The 21,358-nt window shown below is 36.1% G+C and overlaps 1 protein-coding gene across 3 annotated transcripts in view; it reads left to right on the forward strand.

The window, feature by feature from the left end:
* Positions 1-21,358, forward strand: part of LOC113051626 (VPS10 domain-containing receptor SorCS2-like) — a 180,592-nt gene that overhangs the window by 104,559 nt on the left and 54,675 nt on the right. For all 3 annotated transcript variants that reach the window (XM_026215524.1, XM_026215526.1, XM_026215527.1), the window contains exon 3: positions 776-875. In XM_026215524.1, the coding sequence (XP_026071309.1) occupies positions 776-875 (100 nt within the window). The remainder of the gene's footprint in view (positions 1-775; positions 876-21,358) is intronic.

The raw sequence follows: 21,358 nt of genomic DNA on the forward strand, positions 1-21,358 counted from the left end.
GTAGAGTATGCGTTGCATGACTAAACATGCATCATTGTTTTCAAATACCTCCATTTTCACAGTCCACATTACAATATGAATACAGCATTTTTAAATTATCCACTTGGGAAGGTATCTCTTTGAAAAGCTCTGTTTTCACAAGGACAAAAATGCCATTTCATTGTGTATGGAAGGCCAAAATGTAGAGAAAGATATATTTGTCCATGTATCCAGATTGTTACATTCTGCAAAAACACAATGGCATAAACATTTCAGAACGGCTGTTCAAAAACGGGTGTTTTGAAGCATTTATTATCGGTTTGTAAATGTCAGGACTACTAGCATCCTTCCCAGTGCAGTTTGGCTGATTTATGAAAAGTTAAGTTTTTTGCTGACTGGTTGCTGACTCCCAGTTCAGTCCAAAAACAGTCAACATGACCATGAGATCACTAGCAGTCAAGAGCCAAAAACAGGACATTCTGAAAATGTGTATTTATTTTGTGCTTGCTGTGAATATTTCGAAAGCCCAGTGTCAAGTTTTCGTATTTATGACATCTTGACACAGATTTGGAGTTGAAAAGCCATGAAAATGTTTATGAACAGTATCTTAACATTTAACCAAACAGTTCAAACCAACAGTCGGTTATATGTTTTTGTCGCCTCTCGGTTCTAAATCTAATAGTTGGAGTTTATCTAGATGGATATGCTTGCATATGTGCGTGACTCAGTAATTAAACAGCGTTAATATCAAGGAGATGACCTTTCTTTCTCTTTCTTGTTCCTTTCCTCCATGCAGATCAAGTGATTATGGGTCAACCTACACCAAGCTCAACCTGATGTCTGGGACAACCATCATAGTCACAAACTTCTACATCTGTCCCACCAATAAGAAAAAGGTGAGAGACTCTACTAAATCCTTTAACATTTTACTGCCATTTTACTTTCATGATGGATCCATATAATTGTGATATTATTTGTAATTTTCACCACATATGTTAATAAATATGTGAGTATGGTAATTATTTATCATGCACCCATACACTGAAATTAACACTCAATTATAAATTATTAGCAATGGTGAATGTTTAAGTACAGGTCAGGGATTCACATGACTATATAAAATTGTGTTTTTGAGACCCATATGGTTCTTCTTACTTGATATTATAATGCAGTCATATACAGCTAATAAATATGGCCCATGAGTATGTGTGAGTATAATTAAATGTGAGGAGTTTAAGGTCATGTGATTTTTTTTCCTTCCCTTATGGAGATTGATGGTAATGATCACCCTAGAGAAACTATGACATGTCCAAGCGTGCTCAAGTCATCCTAATGAAGTTTACAGGGATCTCCTTCTCATTAATTAAACATGAACACACATCACAGCTGAATAAGTGCTAGCTGTCTATAATAAGCAATTTAGCAGAGACACGTCAAAGCTTGTCTGCTGTCTTCAGCTCTTAATACAATCCACAATATTAATAGTTCACAGGAAAATAAGAGTTACTTAAAATTATATGCAGTACATTTGAGGACATAGCTGTGTTTTGATGTTTGTGGCTGCAAAGCAAAGTGCACAGGAATTGTTGACTTCAGGAGAAAAGAGAGAAAAGCAAGTTCACAGTCACTCCTGATGGTTCAACAGTCAAACCCCTTTCCCATGTCAGGCTCCTTTATCTTCAAATCTTGAATGACCGTACCTTGACACAAAGAGTGTGTTGAACAGGGCAGGATAATACATGCACTTCCTGTTTTGTCTGGGGAAAAAGTGGGTTTCATGAAAACATACACTTTCAGGCTTCTAGTGAACAACCCTTGAGTGTCCTCACTGATGGCGCTTGCGTCAGAGGCACTTGTAGTGAGCCGCAGGAAAAGCATCTATTTGCCGAGCTGGCAACATATTTCAGCTCTGACTCACAGACATGATGCTCACGCTGCTATACAGTGGTTGTCATATTATGATGCTATTCATCATAATCACTTCTCTCTACTTGTCTTTATATCTATACACACAAAAACAGAATGTGCTATTTCATTATATACCTGTTGGTATAATAATAAAAAAAATGCTATTTGTTTGGGTGTAGTGTTGGGAGACATGTTATTCATATTAATAAGTTATGTTGAATATTGACATTTTTGACAAATCTTTGATGGCAGTGTAACATTTAGCAGCTTTGATTTTAAAGGTGCTGTATGTAAGTTTTTGACAGTACTTAAAGCTCCAGTGCGTAAATGTTGTCTCTTTGTTGCCATCTCTGTTTGAAACCTGTAGTTGCAGATATTCGCAAAATTATATTCTTTATGTGCATTGTGCATTGGCATGGCTCCTCAGCGCGAATGAATCTAATGTTTTGAGTTGTGTGTGTGTGATCCTCAACACCGGTGTGTCTATTCTCTGTACTTCAAAATTACAGATATTATGTCTTGGAAGTATGTCCATAAGACCTTTCACATGAAAAAGTCAAATGTGTTCTAGTTTTGTTCTGACCAATAAAAAAAAAAAAAAAAAAAAAAAAAAAGGTTTTACAATCAGTTGCACTACTAATGCTGATTAAATAGTGAACTCAGATCACGTCAAGCCATTCAAATTATTATAATTGTTATAGTTTGTTCTCAAATGATGATACATCAACATTGCGTGACTTGCATGACTGACATGGATTTAGTGTGTATTAGCATAATCTGTAAATTTCAATTTCTGTACAGTCTAATCTCTAATTGTCATACCATTCCAATGTATTCGAAAGAAACTGGGTCAGAGATTACAGAATCTGGGCAAATTCTCCCCGACCTAAAAAGCTTTGGCATCAATTCTTAAACGTTTTATGACAAGAGAAATATTAAAATATAAATCCACTGTTCAGTTTACAGTGTGTAAGGCTCATCTTAAAAAACGGATCGAACGACTCATACCCGAAGACTTGGGAGGTGAACTAATAATTTCTCTGCATAGACAAAGCCACTAGAAGCAAGCCTGCAAACTTTAGCAAGAAAAAAAAGCATAAATGCTAATCCTAACCTATTCACTTTGTCAGTATGTGGGATAGGAAACCGCTTTTTTTTTTTTTTTTGTCAATGTCGAAGGAGGAGATGCTGAATAAACATCTTTTTAGAGGAAACAGCTTATCCTTCAATGCATCAACAGCCTATCAGCTAACACTATTCAGTATTTTTGGATTGAACTACTTTTAGAGTTTACATAAAAATAAAAATAAATGCCGTTTTATAAGGAAGTCACTGACTTTTGCCATAGGTGGGATTCATCTTACGGCACATCTAATTCATTCCTATGGTATCTGTAAACTGCTAGTGTCGCACAACTCAGATTGAAATTCAGTGACGTCAAGACTGTAATGTGATTGGTTATTAAGGCACACGTGATCCAAATTGACCATTAAGCTTTCTCCAGTAGTAAGTAATACAGACCCTCTCATCTCCCTATAGTAAGACAATCTCTGGCATAGCCTTATGCCTACAGGACTGTTGCGTGATGAACGAACCACTCGAACCCAAGGACTTGAGAGGAGAACTAATCATTTCAGTTTCCTGTATCGAATCTATTGGATGCTGCGCATGTGCAGTCAACACGAAATGAACGAATCCCTAGCTGAGACAACTTGACGTTCCCGAATCATTTTAAAGATTCGTTCAAAATGAACAAATCATTCAATAACAACCCATTACTAGTGTCTTCTGAATATGTACACACACACGCACATTTGTTTTTGTGAAAAGTGGGGACATCGCATAGGCGTAATGGTTTTTATACTGTACAAACTGTATATTCTATGGCCCTACACCAACCCTTCACCTAACCCTCACAGGACACTTTGTGCATTTTTACTTTCTCAATAAAACTCATTCTGTATGGTTTATAAGCGTTTTGAAAAATGGGGACATGGGTTATGTCCTCATAAGTCACCCTCTCCTTGTAATACCTGTGTCATACCCATGTCATTGTACAGAGTTGTGTCCTGATATGACACACAGTGTGATTTGTTAAAAAAAGAGTGTCATAATTTAAGTCAATGTAGATTTAGACTGTAGTGAAATTCATGTAAATTAAATGGTACGCTACAAACACTAATTTTTAAACAGTATTTTTATTATTTTTTATTATTGTTTTAACAAAAATAACTAAATTAAATAAATGCTCAACAATTAACTTATTGATCATAAATATGTGCTATGTTTGATTTCTGTCTTCTGTGCCTTGCTTGACTCAGTTTCCCAGTGTGTGCGTTTTGATTATTGTAATCAGTTCACTTGTTGTTTATTAATTGGCCTATTTGTCTTCATTTGGTTTAGAATGTATAGTCCCATGTTTCCTGAGTTCATTGTCCTATCTAAATGTTGTGTTTGTAAGTTTTGTTAGCTTATTTTTCTGTGTTCCTGTATGGCGTTATTTGGATTAAAGACTATTTTCCTTGTTATTTCATCTTTGTGAGTACTCTGTTTAGCACATTCATGGCACAAGGTTTGTGAGACAAAGAGAGAGAGAGTGATGGTGAAGCTGATCCTACATCTCACAGGTCACTGTTCAACTACACAATGTCAATCAGTCCCAGCATCCCAGCGTAGAGGAGAGGGATCAAACACCACTGATCCAAAACCAAAGCAGCTGGCCCCCTCATTTCTACAGCGCTGAGCTCAACCGAGCGTGAATAAGAGCAAGAGACACAGAAAGAATGACGCGTCAGAGTGAAACAGGGAAAGACAGAAAAGCAAGACTGACTGCAGTTGCAAATAAAGCCATCCTTGTCTCTGATATATCTTTGTTAAGTCTCTTAACAAAGATGAGCAGTATCTTTTCCCAGTCTCTAATTAGAAATATTCAGCAGTGGTGTTAACAGCAGCTGATGCCGCAGTAATGGATTCGGTGGAGTTCAGTGCCGCCCGCCTTCATTTCATTAATAGCTTGCGCGGTTCAGACAAAGAGTTTAAGCAAACAGTTTAATTTCAAACGGCATAAATTTCACTTCCTTTGTCCCGTGTTATCTCTTGCTGGAACTCCAGCAAGCAATTATTCAGGAAATAATGTGAGATTTGTCCACTCTAGAGATACAGGGAAAGTTCATTAATAGGAAATGGCCTTCAAAATGAGAAAGCAGGACGTTTTTACTTTATCGGAGAAAGAATGTTGTTACGCTTTTATGGTTTGTTTCAGATTCTACACTCTTTGAAGCATTTACATATTTTGTGTCTTATGTTAAATATTATTTAACTTGTCTTAATTGTCTTTTTTGCTGACTGTTATCCAAACGGAGTACTTCCATGATTTGGAGTCACAAATGTCACGCTATAGAATTTAAACAATATTGCATGCACTGTGTTAATGATGCTTGCAGCATAGAGAAGTCCTCTCCCATTCTTGGGGACTCGTTCTATTTAAAAAACTCCCGTTACTTCAGTATCTATAGTCAGAGCATAAGGCCTGAGATTAAAATCTCCTTGCTCAGTGTCCTGAAACCGAGCTAAAACAGATATAAAAGACAGTGGCACAGTCGCTGACATTTAGGAGTTTAATAAATGCATTGGAAAGTGAGTGAAGCAAACCAGTGTTCACATATTCCAGCTCCAGAAAGCAGAAAGGCCGCGTCCACCAGCGTGAATGCCTAATGGAACGATGTTGCTCTGGGTGAAAGTTCTCACAGAGCTGGGAACAGGGAAGAGATATAAAAGCCAAGAGATGTTCACTTGTTTCTCATAGCTGCTTTACCTTTAAGAATTTAGCAGGATTTTCTCTCATTTTCTCATTCTTTGGTGAAGGATTGTTGTCTTAGCTGTGTTTATCCCAACATGAAGGTCATAGACTGTTAGACTTGACTGTAAATTGATGTGTTAACCATAGACTGTAAAAAATATGGACGTAGTGTCCGTGACGTCACCCATAGACTCCTCAATAGCGGTTTTGAAGCCTAAAGTGTGCAGAGCGAGCCGTCGCCATCTTGGCAGCGCGTCACCACGCGACTCTCCCGGATAATCGAAAATGGGTAAAAAAGGTGGGAGCTGATTGCTGAAGCTCCGCCCACCTAACGCGACGCCATTGTCAGCAGCGGCAATCCACCTGTCACTCAAGTGGCCACGCCCTTAATTATGCAGAACTTTAAGGCTTAATATAATTTAAACGGATGAGTTATAAAAAAAATTCACCCCCCTCACAGTTGTCATGAAGGGCAAAATTAGCAATATAGACCAAAATCATTTTTTGAACCAGGCTGTAAACATGTTTTTTTTCTGCTGTAAAGTTGGACATTTTAACATGGGGAGTCTATGGGACCGACTCTCTTCTGCAGCCAGCCTCAAGCGGTCAGTCGATCAATTGCAGTTTTAGTCACTTCCATATTGGCTTCACGAGAGAGAACGGGAGGTTGACGCTCGGTATTAACCCACTATGATACACTACTTGTGGGATCTTGATCTGTTGATCGTGGTTTAGGAGATAAATATATGTTGGACTTTAGTTATTTGAAAGACTATTTTCTAAAATGAGAGATAATTCTCATTTGAACACTTTATCATTATGTTTTGTTAGTACTGTTGATGTTATTGAAATTAACTAATTAACTTATCCATGTCAAAATATAAACATTGGCATTTCTCCACAACATCAACTAGAATGTGCAGTCAAACTGAAAAGGACATTCTGCCAAATATTAATGGCGGGCAAATAAACAGAATTCTATGCCTAGATTTGTTCAAAGTGTCCTAGCTTTTTTTTTATTATTATTAATCTTGTCCTTAAATGCTAAAAATGAAGATTTTTTTTTTTTTTTTTTGCTCAGCTTTACAAGATTATGAAGTCTATTAAGTAGTCCATCGTTTAGCCATGCATAAGTATTATGATTTGCTTCTATGGTCATAGACTCTTTAAGTTGTAATGAGCTTTGAACTCTTTTGTAATGTGTGCCGACATACCCACATACCCTCACACCACTAAAAGAACCATAACATCCATAAACACTCAGACTTAAAAAGCATTTGAAATTATGAATGTGATTGATTTTCTTGAATCATTTCCCTAATCATGCAGTAGTTGCATGAGAATATCATCAGACCCTGAAATAAAGTTTGTGAAATCACAGTGACCTTTGTTTATGCTTCTGAACTTACTGAGAGATCGATAACACTGATACATGTCGCTGATTTATTTTCACACACAGTTTGGTCTCTTGTCATCATTGCCATTACATGGAATTTGTAACAGATAAATGGATTGGTCTGACCTGATTTTCCATAACCAATCAATAAAAGACAAAAATCTACAGAAAAAATCTTGTGCTACAGTGTCTGATGACCAAGACTCTGTACATTTAAAGGAAGAGAAAGCATGTCCCTTTGCAGCTTGGACTTACTGAGGGAGTTTTTCTTCAACTCTTTATATTTTATTTTTTTGTCCAAAACTGCTTTAAGGCAATTTCTGTGGCAGTAACATAATACCAAAAATATGTATTGTTTTCCAGAACTCTTCCCCCTCTGCTATTGGTCAGACAGACTAAGCATATTCATGTGGGATAGGAGAAAGTATTTCAACAAAAATTGCTTTAACCTTTTTTAAATGTAATCATCATGTCCCCTGCTAACCCACTTTTTGTGTCTGTCATTATTTAGGCTTGATTTTCTGTAATTATTTATGGGTATTAGATAAAAATACATGAATTCTCTTCTCAATAAATTAAAGGTCAACTTTTGAGTTTGCTTTTGTGGCTTTGATTTGTGAGAGCCTTTATAAATTATACTTCTGAGCACAAACTTGTAGCACAAAAATAAAATGTACACACATGAAAGAATTTTAATTGTTTTCAGTATTTATGGAACAATATTATGCATAGTATGAATTTTTGTATATATATATATTAAATATAGAGTAATTATATTGTTTGTTTGCTACTTTAAAACAGTTGTTCTTTACTCATACATGTCTTTGTGAACGAATTTCTTTCACGAAAGCTACTTTGTGGCTTCTTCAGATTATAAAAAGGTAAGAAAGAGATGGTTCATTAAAGAACCTTTACCTGAATGGTTCTTTGTTAAACCAAAAATGGTTCTTCTATGGCATCACTGTGAAGAACCTTTAGAAGCATCTTCATTTTTAAGAGTATAGCTACTCCCTTTGACAGTTATGTGCATTCTGTCATTTTCACCCTGCCTTATTTGTTATTCCTCATTTAGTTTAATTTCATTTCTTTTACACTAGCCTACTGTACTGACGAGAAAATAAGCAGCAACACATCCTTGAAGATCTGTCAGCCATGGCTCTTTCACACCAAGAGTCTTTTGATGTTTTTGCTTAATGATACATGTAATAATGTGTACAGTAGTTAATACAAGCCAAACGCATACCTTCTGTATCTCTGTGTTAAAGTATGAAAGGAATAGTTTTCCCAAATTGAACATTTTCTGAAATTGTACCCATCCTCAGGCCATCCAAGATGCAGTTACGATTGATTCTTTATTGTAACAGATTAGTAGAAGTTTGGCATTACTTCACTTGCTCCCCAATGGATCCTCTGCAGTGAATGGGTGCCATCAGAATAAGAGTTTAAACTGCTGATAAAAAGTAATCCATATGATTCCAGTCCATCAATTAATGTCTTGTGAAAGAAAAGCTGAATGTTTGTAAGAAACAAATCCATCCAAGACTGTTAAATCCATAAAAGTCCTCTATCCTTAAAATTGCTTCAGTTTAAAAAGTCATCTTGTCTCAATCAGGAGAGAAATATACACTGATCAAGCACCATTTACAATCAACAAACAAATGCTGAACAAATCAAAGTGGACTTTGATGTCAGAAGACAAAAGGGGATTGACTTTTTCGGTGCATTGCTGAATGAATAAAATAAATAAACAGGTAAAATGTGGGATGAATTATACAACAAAGGCTTTTTATTTACATTTTCTCCCTCGTAGCCTTACATCACACTGTCAGATCAATACAACACTCAGATTTATACACAAGAGCGTCCACATTAGCAAAGAGTAACACATTTGGATGTTTTTGATTCTCGAACCTTGATATAATATTCTTGCACAATTTATTTTCTTACATTTTTATGTAATTGAATTTATTTGTATTTATTTATTTGTGTGCTGAATAAATCTTGTATTATTTAAAGAGTCTGTTTTGTGCTCATGTGTATGACAGTAATAATTCAACTTTGTTTTGTGTCATGTTAATATACAGTAACCATCTCCAGTCTCCTTTATGCATTTAATAGATGAATGTGAACATATACTTGACGTAGTAGACCTTCTAGGAATTTTTTTCTATGATTTCATACTAATTCTAATCTCACATACTTCTCAGGATGGATTGTATGCAAATTGGGTTCCAGGGACAGTTTTGTGATATTTTATTGAATTGTTTTTCTTTCTGGGACTCTGAGGTAGATTGGCTGGGACTGTACTCTGAAATAGTTTAATCACACCTGGATGCCGGCCAAACTGTTTGAGGATAAATTGATTGTAGCTGAAAAGAGGTGATGGAGGTTGGAAATAAATTCATGATGACGTGGAGTGTTTTTCAGGGTTTACAGATGGATTGATTGTGTCTGCTCTCAGCTGATATGGAATTTTTGCTGCAGTGTTGAACTGAATCATCTGTTCTTTTGTAAGGGAGATGGATGATGAGAAATCTTTTAAAGTGCCCCTATTATGGCTTTTCGAAAATTACCTTTCATGCAGTGTGGAACACAGCTCTAAGTGAATTAAAACATCCTGCAAAGTTTTAAATCTGAAAGTGCACCGCATATAAAGTTATTGTCTCAAAAGGATATTGAAAGGTGCTGCTTGTGGAGCTGTAAAAATAGCAGTTTCCCCAGTAACGCTGTACACAAAGCAGCACTGCGCTTACAAACACTGTTTTATCAGGCATTACAGGCATCGTGAAATAAAAATGAGACCAATCGGACCAATCACAGCAGATTATCATCAAGCAAAGGAGGGGTTTGGAAAAATTAATCATTAAGCGAATCATTTGGGAGTTGTTGAGAAAGTAAGGTAAAAATAAATGCATATTATAAGACAATGACAGTGTTTTTTGACCTTGCATGCATGTCAACCTGTTGTTAGGGACTCCCCAAACCAAAATATGAATATATAATAGGGGTACTTCAATCACCTCACCCAGAGATGCATGCACACATGCTCAGACAGATCTGAACTGAACAGTGGGGTCCAGAATAATCATATTTTACATCTTAGTTTTATTGTGTAAATTGTAAAGTTTAAGGATTTAAAATGCACAGCATATATTTAAGATTCTGCAGTATTTCTAGGTAATCAATCAAGTAAGCAAGTTTGTGACTTTGACACTCTTATTGACCATGCACCTGATATTTTGAGAAGGCACCAATTGCAGTCCTGACTCAAATCTACACTGCAAAAAAAAAAAAAAAAGACAGAAGTGCTTTTGACGTGACATTTAGATGTCTTTAGGTGTCTTTACACAGACAGCCAAGGTGGCATTAATACATTTACAAGCAATTATAACTGTGTACTGATACTGTGGACTGAAGTAGGTCAGGGCTGACATAATTTTATGTGCATTATGTGTTTTGAGCAGGCACTGGACAACCTTAACTCAGGTGTGTAAACATGCCTTTGGTGTCCTACAGTCTAATAAAAATAGCAAAGGAGGGTTTTCACAGCAATGTCATAAAAGAACCATTTTAAATAAAGAACCTTTATATTTTAGAATGTAGAAGAACCATTTATGATTCCCTAAAGAACCTTTCAGTGAACAATTCTAAAATAACTTTTAGTGTGAAGAACATTTTAATAATCTAAAGAATCTTTTTACACTATAAAGAACCATTTGTGGAATGGTAAGGTTCCCAGATGCCCATAAGAGCCTTGTTGGACCTCCTGTCTGCATTGGATTTAATGTGAGTGGATATGATTTGCAATCCCAGAGGATTTCCTGAGGACCTCTCCTGATTTTCCCTGCTAATGAGCTACAGAATTAATCTACAGTCTTACATTAAAGCAGGAAAAACAAATACTTGCGTATTCCACAAAGTCAACAAAGAGGGTAATTTTCCATTTTTTTACATGTCATGACTGTGAGGAAAGCGATTTGTCAGCGAGTGCCTGAGCATCCTCTTTCTGATGTTCACTCTCATTTCCTGTGACAGATGGTTTTAAGTGCACTAAGGTCATTCTCGTTTGATTGACTGTCTGTGGTTATGTCTGTGTTGTTCTCTGGCATTCACGCACTGATTGATGGCATTTGTCTTTTGTTTTTGTTTCCCTTGTTATTGCTTTATTGCTAAGTTGATGTTTGAAAAACAAAAAAGACAGCCTGCGTGTTCACTTATCTTTGGCAAATGATGTTTTTTGTCAGTCCGTTATGATTCTTACTGATGATGTCAGACAGAGACGGAGAGGGTTATCTGCTGTGAATGTCTCACACACTCATACATTCATCAGAAAGCTTGTATGAGGGGATGAAAGAGCATGAAACTGCCAGCGGCAACATATCCCATCAGAGAGATTCAATGCTCTCTCTCTATCTTTGTGTAAGGATAGTTCAAACATAATGCAGGTGCGCTGATGGAAGTCTTGATGGAATGTGGCTTTCCTGCATAATGGTGGAGGGGTCTGTATTCCATTTTAAGCATAACAGTAAATGTTTAAAAAAAGGGCATGGTGTTCATTCTTCTAGATGTCGTAGTTTACCTGCTGGGTTGAAGGTCCCAGCTGTGACTGAAGGTGACAGTGAATGTTCTTTCATGTCCTGCATCACTCTGATTATTCCACCCCTTTCCTATTTTTTTTATAGTCTTCTCCTCCTCACACCAGGAAGACAGTTTTACTGTATGTTATTTTGATTCTAATCCATACAGTATGTAACTGAAGTGCACACACTTAAGTGCCGAAGCACTTTTGTAGCCAGTTTGTTAACCCTTTCAGACCCTCTCCATTGCAATGTTTTCCATCCAAAGGATTTTGCACTGAATATTGCATTGCCAAACTTATGCCTATGACACAACTATGATATGAATCAAACTATTATATAATTTTCCAGTCTTAATTTATAATATTTTAGAGCATTTAAAATGTCCAATATTGGACAGGGTCTCTTTGTAAGCATAAGAGATACTGCCTATTTTATATACAATAATACTATAAAATGGCTAGTTGGGATTTAATAATCCTTCCACAAATTGTGTCCAGACAATTGATGTTACTGTTTGCCATGTCCTTTTTAAATATCTCACAATTTTAGACATGTCTGATTGTGAAATTAAATGATAAACAAATAATAATAATAATAATAATAATAATAATAATAATAACATTTATAATTGTAAGAAATCACTTATTAAACATATCCTCAAACTGCATTACTGTTATGATTTGACAAAACATTTCTTTCTTGAAGCAATTTATAGCAGGTCCATATGTATAAATATTTTTGTATATATAATTGTATATGAATAATTGTGATATACACTGCCCATCAAAGTCAGTAAGAAAGAAATGAATACTTTTATTTAGCAAATACACATCAAATTGATCAAAAGAGACAGAAGAGACATTTATCATGTCACAAAAGATTTCCATTTCATAAAAATAAAATATTAATAAAAAAAGCATTCAATAAATATATCATTTATGGTTGCATTTATAGAAGAAATCAAGAATGGTCCAATTTTTGTTGTTGTTTTTGTTGTTGTTGTGTGTGTTTAAGTGCCAGGCCACTATTGCCCCAAATTGGACACACACACACACACACACACACGTCTCAACAGAGGTACAGAACAAACAAACTCAGTTGGAGACTCGTCCTCTGCATCTCTCTCACACACAAACACACACTGACACGAATGCAGTGGAAGCATGTCATTTGTGTAGCTTCCTGTTGCTCTTTCCCATTACTTTGTCTCATTACCCAGCATGCTCCTCTTTTGTGAACATCAGAGGAATTTTAATGTCTTCCTTTAAACTTGTTCTCTTTGGTTACACAGTTAGAATCAGCTTAAACCAACTCCCTCATTCTTGACCATTAAGCAGCAGACTAGAAAGCTGATCTTGGGAAATTGGCTTGAGACGGACCTCTAAACCCAGTGTTGAATGTGGTTATATGTGTGTGTATGCTGAATATTTGACAAACTTCTGTTAAACTGTTTGTTTAATGCAAATACATGCCTCATTTCCTTCTTGTGAAGAGTGCGGTCACACTTATTGAATTGAGCCTGCTGTTAAAATCAAGGACACATAGGCTACACGTGAATATAAATATAAATACATTTCTACATCAGTGTCTTCTGATACTGTAGGGCACAGTGCAGTCAAGCATCCTTCACATTCTCATATCTTAGTGTGTGTGCATGACAAATCGTTTGGCCTTGAGTCTTGCTCAGCTTACCGTATACAACTCCATCTTGACAAAGCGACTGAACATTTATGCCTCAAATCCATCTTCCAAAAGCTCCCCCACATACAATTTCTCTCTCACACACTAACACTGCCAGAAAGATGGTCTCTTTCGCTGCTGCAGTAAAGGGAGGGGAGAAGTTTGGATTTAAAATGATTGCGATGGTCTTTGTTATTTATTGTTTAGTGTCTTATTTATGTGTATATATGTGACACATATATGTGTATATATATATGTGTATATACAGGGCACAAACTGAGGTGGGATGTGGGGGGATGCCATCCCCCTGGTTGAAAAAAATGACAAAAAGCATCCCCTCAGTAAAACCACCATCCCCTTTGTGTTAATAATGTATATTATGTAAACATTATCATGCAAATGAAATGTTAAAATTATCTTCTTAAAATATTTAATGAATAACAGCGTTTGGCCAATCAGAACTCGGTTCTGTAACAAGCTGTGTACAAGCGGAAGCAAGGAAGAGAGTCTAAAAGCATTCACTGTGTGATGAAGCCTATTAGAATACAGGTGAAAAATAACCTTATAATTCAAGCAATTCAAAAAATACCCATGTATGAGTTTTTATGTTTTCATATTCATTGCACAAATCAACTGCAATTTGTAGTTTATTTAGTGACTGCTATGTATACCTTTATACTGTGTAAACTAATGCATGAAAAGGTGTGTTTTTTTTGGGGGGGGGGGGGGGGGGGGGTTTGGTTTTTTACTATATTTCGTAATAAAACATATATGTGGCCAGAACAGTTCGTGGAAACTTTTACATTTTATCATTTTAAAATGTAACCTTTTAAACATGTATTTTAGTATATTGCAATATTTATTTAAAAGATCACTGAATATCCACTAACCTGAGAACTGCCCAGATTCACTCTAGCAAATTTAACATCTGTATCTTCAGTTAGTGATTTGACTAAAAGTGGGTTGTGTGTGAACGTGAGCCGGATCCAAGCCAGAGTTGCGTAGTTGTCTCTCAGTCTGGATGAATGCATGCTACAGTCTGAAATCTTAAAATAAATATAAAAAGCTGAAATAGATGAGGCTGCCAAGGGGCATGCCATGAAAAATTGGCCAATTTGTTCCTGAACTGGAATCATTGTGCGTGTCTGGAAGGCCAGGGCTCAGCCTGCTCCCGTCACTCGTCTTCCCTCTCTTTCATTCACCATCGTTCTCTGTCTCTCCAACTTCTTTCTACCCTGTTTCTACTCCACTGGCCTCCAGGCTCTCTTTTAGTGCCTGTCCCCATGTTTCTCTCTCTGGCTTTGTCTTGCTTTCATGGATTAAAACACTGATTGGAACAGAGTTTCTGTAGGAAATTAAGCCAGGCTTGAGAATATTGCGAAAAATGCTTTAACTTAGAATCTAAGATATCATTTTTTAATTAACTATTTTTAAAAAAATAGAATTCAATCCTTTTGATTGAATCCCGCAAGAGAGAATATATTCACACAGATTATTCTTGAGAAAAGATGCCATTGCTTCTTTGCTATAGAAAAAGTAATCTTTTTTATCTCAGGTTTCACATACAAAAATAAAATGAAGCTAAAACAGCAAGGCTTTGATAATGTACTAGTGATGTTGGTTTTATTAATGATCTCAATTAAGTGATGAAGCATTTAACAAATAACAACTAAGTAAAGCAAAAACATTATAGAGGTGAGTGAAAAATATATTCTTAAAGAAAAGAGCTGTAAGAGGAATGAGAGAGAGAAGCAGAGGGATGGAAGAATGGGAAAATCAGCAAAGCAGGTTTAGTTCCTGTCATTATTCTCTTTTAAATGTCATGTATTTTCAGATACATATCAGATATCACTCATTGGTTTAACAGTAATAGCTGATGAACATGGAAGGATGTTTATCATGCAACCCTGTCATGCACATGAACATATTTCTGCAGCACTGGAGACAAACCTATAGAACATCGGTCCTGATGAATATAGAAAGTCTTTCACATTAGCCTTTGTTTGACTGTCATTACAATCAAAGGCAGCCTGGGGATTAAATAAAGATAATGGAAAAAGTTTCATATTATGACAGCACTGTAGACAGGACATATTTAAATCGTTAGACGTTTTGTCTCCCTTTAGGTCAAAAGACATTATGTCTGGTCAAAAGACATAATGACATCAGTGATAAATGTGACAGAAATGAATGCAATTTAAGGCAAAGACAGATAACATTTTATAGCTGCCTTACTGATGAAAGAATTGTGTGCTTTATTTAAAGGGTTACCCCACCCTGAAATGAAAATTTTGTCATTAATCACTTACCCCCATGTCGTTCCAAACCCGTAAAAGCTCATTTTGTCTTCGGAACACAATTTAAGACATTTTGGATGAAAACTGGGAGGCTTGAGACTGTCCCATAGACTGCCAAATAAATAACAGTGTCAAGGTCCAGAAAAGTTGCGTGTGCACTTCTGTGTCCCGCGCGCCACAAGGATGTGCTGTTTTATTTCAGATCAAAGCTGTGGATCTCAAGCCTCATGGTTTTCATCCAAAATGTTTTAAATTGTGTTCCGAACAATTAAGCTTTTGGCTTTGGAACGAAATGGGGGTAAAGTGATTAGTGGCAAAATTTTCAAAATATTTTTATAATATCAGTCATCATGAATGCTGTCAATTTTCCCTGTTGAATAATTGATCAAATGTGTAGAGGGATTTTTTGGGTCGTCCTGTATTAAAAAACCTTCTCACGTGAAATGCCTATATTTGATGACTTCTTGGACCCACAGAAGCGTCTTATGAATGTTATATGAACATGATTATTGGATTGCGTTCAGAGCTGCTTTTGATGTTCTGCTCATGCTGCAGTGAGCTCGCAGCTCTCTCTCTCTCTCTCTCTCTGTGTGTGTGTGTGTGTGTGCGTACCGTTTTGTGTAGGAGACACAAAGTCTCCAAGATCCACACAAAAGCAATGGGTCTTTTAAAACCTGCTCAACTTCTTAAAGTCACAAAAAGCCTTTTCCTGTAAAAACCGACTATGAATTCCACCTTAATAGTGTTTCCTGCTTCATCCTCATAATTATCTTTTAGATTGGTGATGTTTCACATTTGGTGTGACATATGGCACATTTTCTTAATAATTTTTTCTTAAAAAATTTATTAAACTAATCAACATTAGGGGAGACTCCCAATAAAAGTATAAAGTAGGATCAATGAGCCATGTTTATTTATTAATTCTAGTCAGCACTAATCAGACATGTCATTAGTCAGCACTAATGAGAAATATTACTGCAGACATTTAATGTGTATTGATCTGCAAATAAGCAAACTTCTTATTTTATCACCAACATTATACAATTTTATATACAATAAATAAACTGTAATGTGATCAAGGACAAGACGAAGTGAGAATCCATATGCAAGCACAAACGGAAAAACCAGACCTGAAACCGGAGTAAATCCACACAGACAGGAACAGTCACTGACGAAAGACCACTGAAACACAGGGTTATGTTTACACAGAGATGATAACAAGATAACAAGCATGGTGGAGCTAATATGAAACTAATGAGTCACTATGGAAACTAATGATAGTAACTATAGAAATAAACAAGGCAGGTGCATGGAGCAAGAGGGCATCAAGACAAACAGGAACTGAACGCAGGAAGAAAGCACCGAAAGAATATAATGCAGTCCTTATCACATGACAGGAGAACACAAAACTGGGATTGTGACATATCCCCAGCTTCCAGACTCTCCAAACTTTGTCAGGTCCAGGAGGGAGAGATGGAGGGCCAGGGTCGTGTAGTGGAAGAGGACCTGGAAACAGAATAGGAACTCAGAGCCAAGGTAGAGCTGGAGGAGCAGGTGACCAAAGCAGAGCCGGCAGAGCGGCAAGCCAGACTCAAAGCCAGATGACTGTTTCCTCACAGTTAAATGCAGCCCAACAACAAGAGAAGTGAAACACGATCTGGATGTTAAGCTGAATATTATAACACTATAGCAAATAGCAACTTAAAAGAATTGAATAATAACTTGCAAACACATAAAAAACGAAAGGGAATCTACCGTCTTCTCAAAGTTTCCCCCCAGAATTTGTTAATTATTTTGTTGCAGATCCGAGCAACTCAATTCTATATTGCACAAGGCTTTCTTCCCTTGAGAAGAAACCCAAAGGAGGCAGAGCTAAATTATCCAGACTCTGCACCCTTGTATACATCAGAACATTTTATGAATGAATACATCCAGCCCCCTCAAGAACTGACTGTGCTCCGCTCCCAAACAAACCACATAAACCGCTCCCAAAAAAAACCCACCCATGATGATGATTTAAAATGAAGTTTGCTCATATTCAAGAGATAGAGATGATGAATCCTCAATCGCGTATCAATGCTCACAACATCAACCTCCTCAGAGGAAGATAACTGCAGCATCGAGCTCACACTCGGGGGAAGAAACCACAGAGCAGGCTTCTAAACACACACACAGAGGGAGTGATAGATCCAGGGGTGAAGGTGGAAATAAAGATAGAGCCCATCTCCGTTCCACTAGATCCATACGTGATCACCACAATCTCAATCGCCACCATGTCTCAGCAACAGTGGGACCAGAATCACAAGGGCCTCTAACATGGACAGACTCCTCAAAGCTGACATCCTTCGGGATATGATCACGTAGCCTCCCTGGTAGTGGCACACAAATGCAGCAAGCGAAGACACAAGAAAAAAATCCTATGTCACCGTCGACCGCTGATGCTGTCTATACTCCTGTCCTTGTGGTGACTAAAGACACAGTGACACAAATACTCAATATAATTTGCAGGAAAAAAAAATGCTTTAAACAAAATAAAGAAATGTGGTGCTGGTGGAAGTGAAAGCCATTTTTCTGGTGATTTTTCGGATGAACTTGAATTTTTTTTTTTTTTTGTTAAATTAGATTCTGGGGCTTTGGTTTTGTTCACAACATACGCTTCTGTTCACAAGTTTAGAGGCAGTAAGATGTTTTTGAAAGAATTATCTTTCTCGCTGAATTAATGTTATTGAAATAGTACATATAGTAATATACTTTTTTACAGTACCATGTTTATTTATAAACACAATAACAAATTATTGTTTTGATTAAATATTATATGATTCAAAATCCACTGGTAATGGTGTAAACTCACTCTGTAAAAAAATATTGAAATATTGACTTCTCTTATGATTTTCCAACACTCAGAAACATCCCTAGCCTGACCTTGACTGTTGTTTATCTGGCTCTGGGCTCAGTCAGGACTCAAGCACACATTAGTTCAACAGCTCCCACTCCAGATGAATAAGAGTGTCATGCAACATGAATTATTACTCATTTTATATTGGACTGGATAAACACCAAAATCATGTGCATCTACATGAATATGTACCTGATTATTCATATTAACACATTCATATGACAATCAAATTAGTATGTCGTTTTTGTTATTTGTAGCATCTGATTCCTGTTGGCACCACACTGAGCGAGGTACAGCTTACAATGACACCCTGTGACCTGTCATAACATGCCATAGCATCCTTCCTGCTGTACACCACAATACTACCGCACCTGCCATAGTCGGGCAAAACATGCTTCTCATGCATTATGCATATGATGCTGTCTTAATGACCAAGAAACTACACACAGGGAATATGCATAACAGAGAGTATCAGTATGCAGCATGAGACGCCCCACCAGAAGAAATAAGACAGACCACACGTGTGCTTGGACACAACTATGTGGATGTTTTCCATAACAATGCTACGCGCTGGTGCATAAACCAGCATTTCAGGATGTAGTTGTGTGTATGAGCGAGAGCGAGTGAGCTGTGGCTTATGCCTCCAATACAAAAGGAGGAGGATGTTGCAGAAGTGGGAAGGAGGGAAGAAAGGGACAAAGGTGGGATTTTTTGGAAGGTTTGTGAAGGATGGGGCTGGGAGACTGAGACGATAAATTAAAAACAGAGATAAGTGCTTATCTGCACTCATTTATTATTTGTACCAAATCTCTCACCAGAAATGGCTAGACATGTTTGTTTTGTAAGAAGATTGATGGTTTGGGCTTTTCACCATTGTTTCTGCATATATTAAGTGGTCGGGATAAATGAGGCATAAACTTTCTCTTTAATTACTGTGGTAAATTTATATTTTCATGAAAAAGGCAATGTTGTTGGCTTGGAAGTGGACTAAAATATTTTTACAAATTTAACATGTTTTACTTCTAACATTATTTATTATCTCAAAAGTTACATGTTTATGACAGACTTATCAAAAAAAATGTTTTAAAAACATTAATGAAGACACACAAAAATATGCATATTTTTTTTGTGATTGTTTTTAATAAATGTTGATACATTATATTATATCTGCTTTTACACATAAGCTGAAGTAATATTTTCCACCAAATTTAGATTTAATCTTAGGAAAAAAGTAATGAAATGAATGAAAATATGACATGACTTGGCTAATTTTAAAGGATATAATAATCAAAAGACAAAAATAAAAATAAAATACTGTAAAAAATTTACACTGGCTATCATACGTGTGTAGAGCAGAGGAAATATAGAAATATACTGTATGGGCATTATGAAATTTGCAATAATTCAGTTTGGCTCCAGATCCAAGCTAACCATCTGAACTTTACTTTGTGAAGCACATGAAAAACCTTCGCTGAAAACTAACAAAGTCTTGTTTTTCTTTCCTCATGTCTTCGTTTCATATAAGTTGTGAACATGACTCAGTCAAGTTTAATAAGCCTCCAGAGAGCTGAGTCATGCTTTGACTTTAATAAGAGCAAATTTTGTCATAAGAATAAGCCTGTCAAGCCTAAACATAATAGAAAATATTTCATTATTACCAGTTTAAGCATTTTCATTTGTAGTCAGAGAAGTGCTCAGACTGGAGCTGTATGCTGCTTAGTTAAGATTGGAAAGATGTGTGTTATGGTGGTGTGCTTCACTGTGCCAGACTTTACTGTGTTTTAGTGAGTTTAAATGTGTTTCATCAATCCTCTGTCACCATCTTAATTAGCCTATTCAAACTGCATGACAGCCTCTGCCGACCTGAAAAACAACTCATTATAAAAGCCATGTCACCGCTGATTTTTCTTTCATTTTATTTCTTCTTCTCCACTGAACTTTTCCAAGTCAAAACTGTTAAAAAGGGCTCAACAATATATATATATATATATATATATATATATATATATATATATATATATATATATATATATATATATATATATATATATATATTTTTTTTTTTGGTCCATTTGGTTCAGTAGTTCAGATTTTTACGTCCTGCAAACATTTGCAGTGTCCTACCATAATATAAAATATATATATATATATATATATATATATATATATATATATATATATATATATCTGTATATATATCTGTATATCTGCTCTATTGTCTAATAAATGAAATCCATTCAGTGGCACCAACAAGTGTCTTTCTTGCACCTGCTTGCTTTTCGGTATCAGGGTCATGGTCATTCATAATATCTGCTGTTTAAAGAAGCATAGTTTTATTTGCTGTGCAATCAGAATTTTGATAATGATGTTAGTCATTTGAAAGTAGTTATTAGCGATCTGTTTTAAGTAAACCAACTAAAAGTAGAGCACTGTAACTCTGAATATCTCTTTACTCCTTCTGTAGACGTTCTTAGTTTGTCCCTTGTATTGGTTCATTTATGAGCAGTTGTACATTTTCACTATGAGAAACTGTTAACCATGCACGTATATATTTTTAGCCTATGAGTAGTTCATGTAATGGTTGAAGAGACGGGGACACGGAAGTTGCATTTTCCCTATAAATCCTCTCACTTGTGTGTATTTTTTTTTATCTGCTCATTTAAAATCCATTAGCAAACTGTAGAAAAGAGAAGAGTTGAAAAAGGTATATGGTGTTAAAAGAAGTGCTGAGGTGCTTTAAAAGATCATCTCCTTAACAGTCTAAATATTTCAGTTAAGATGGTCTATCTATAAAAGCCTTACGACTAAGACACATAAATGCAC

This window comes from Carassius auratus, chromosome 32 (genome assembly GCF_003368295.1).
Source record: "Carassius auratus strain Wakin chromosome 32, ASM336829v1, whole genome shotgun sequence".
Classification (NCBI taxonomy): Eukaryota; Metazoa; Chordata; class Actinopteri; order Cypriniformes; family Cyprinidae; genus Carassius; species Carassius auratus.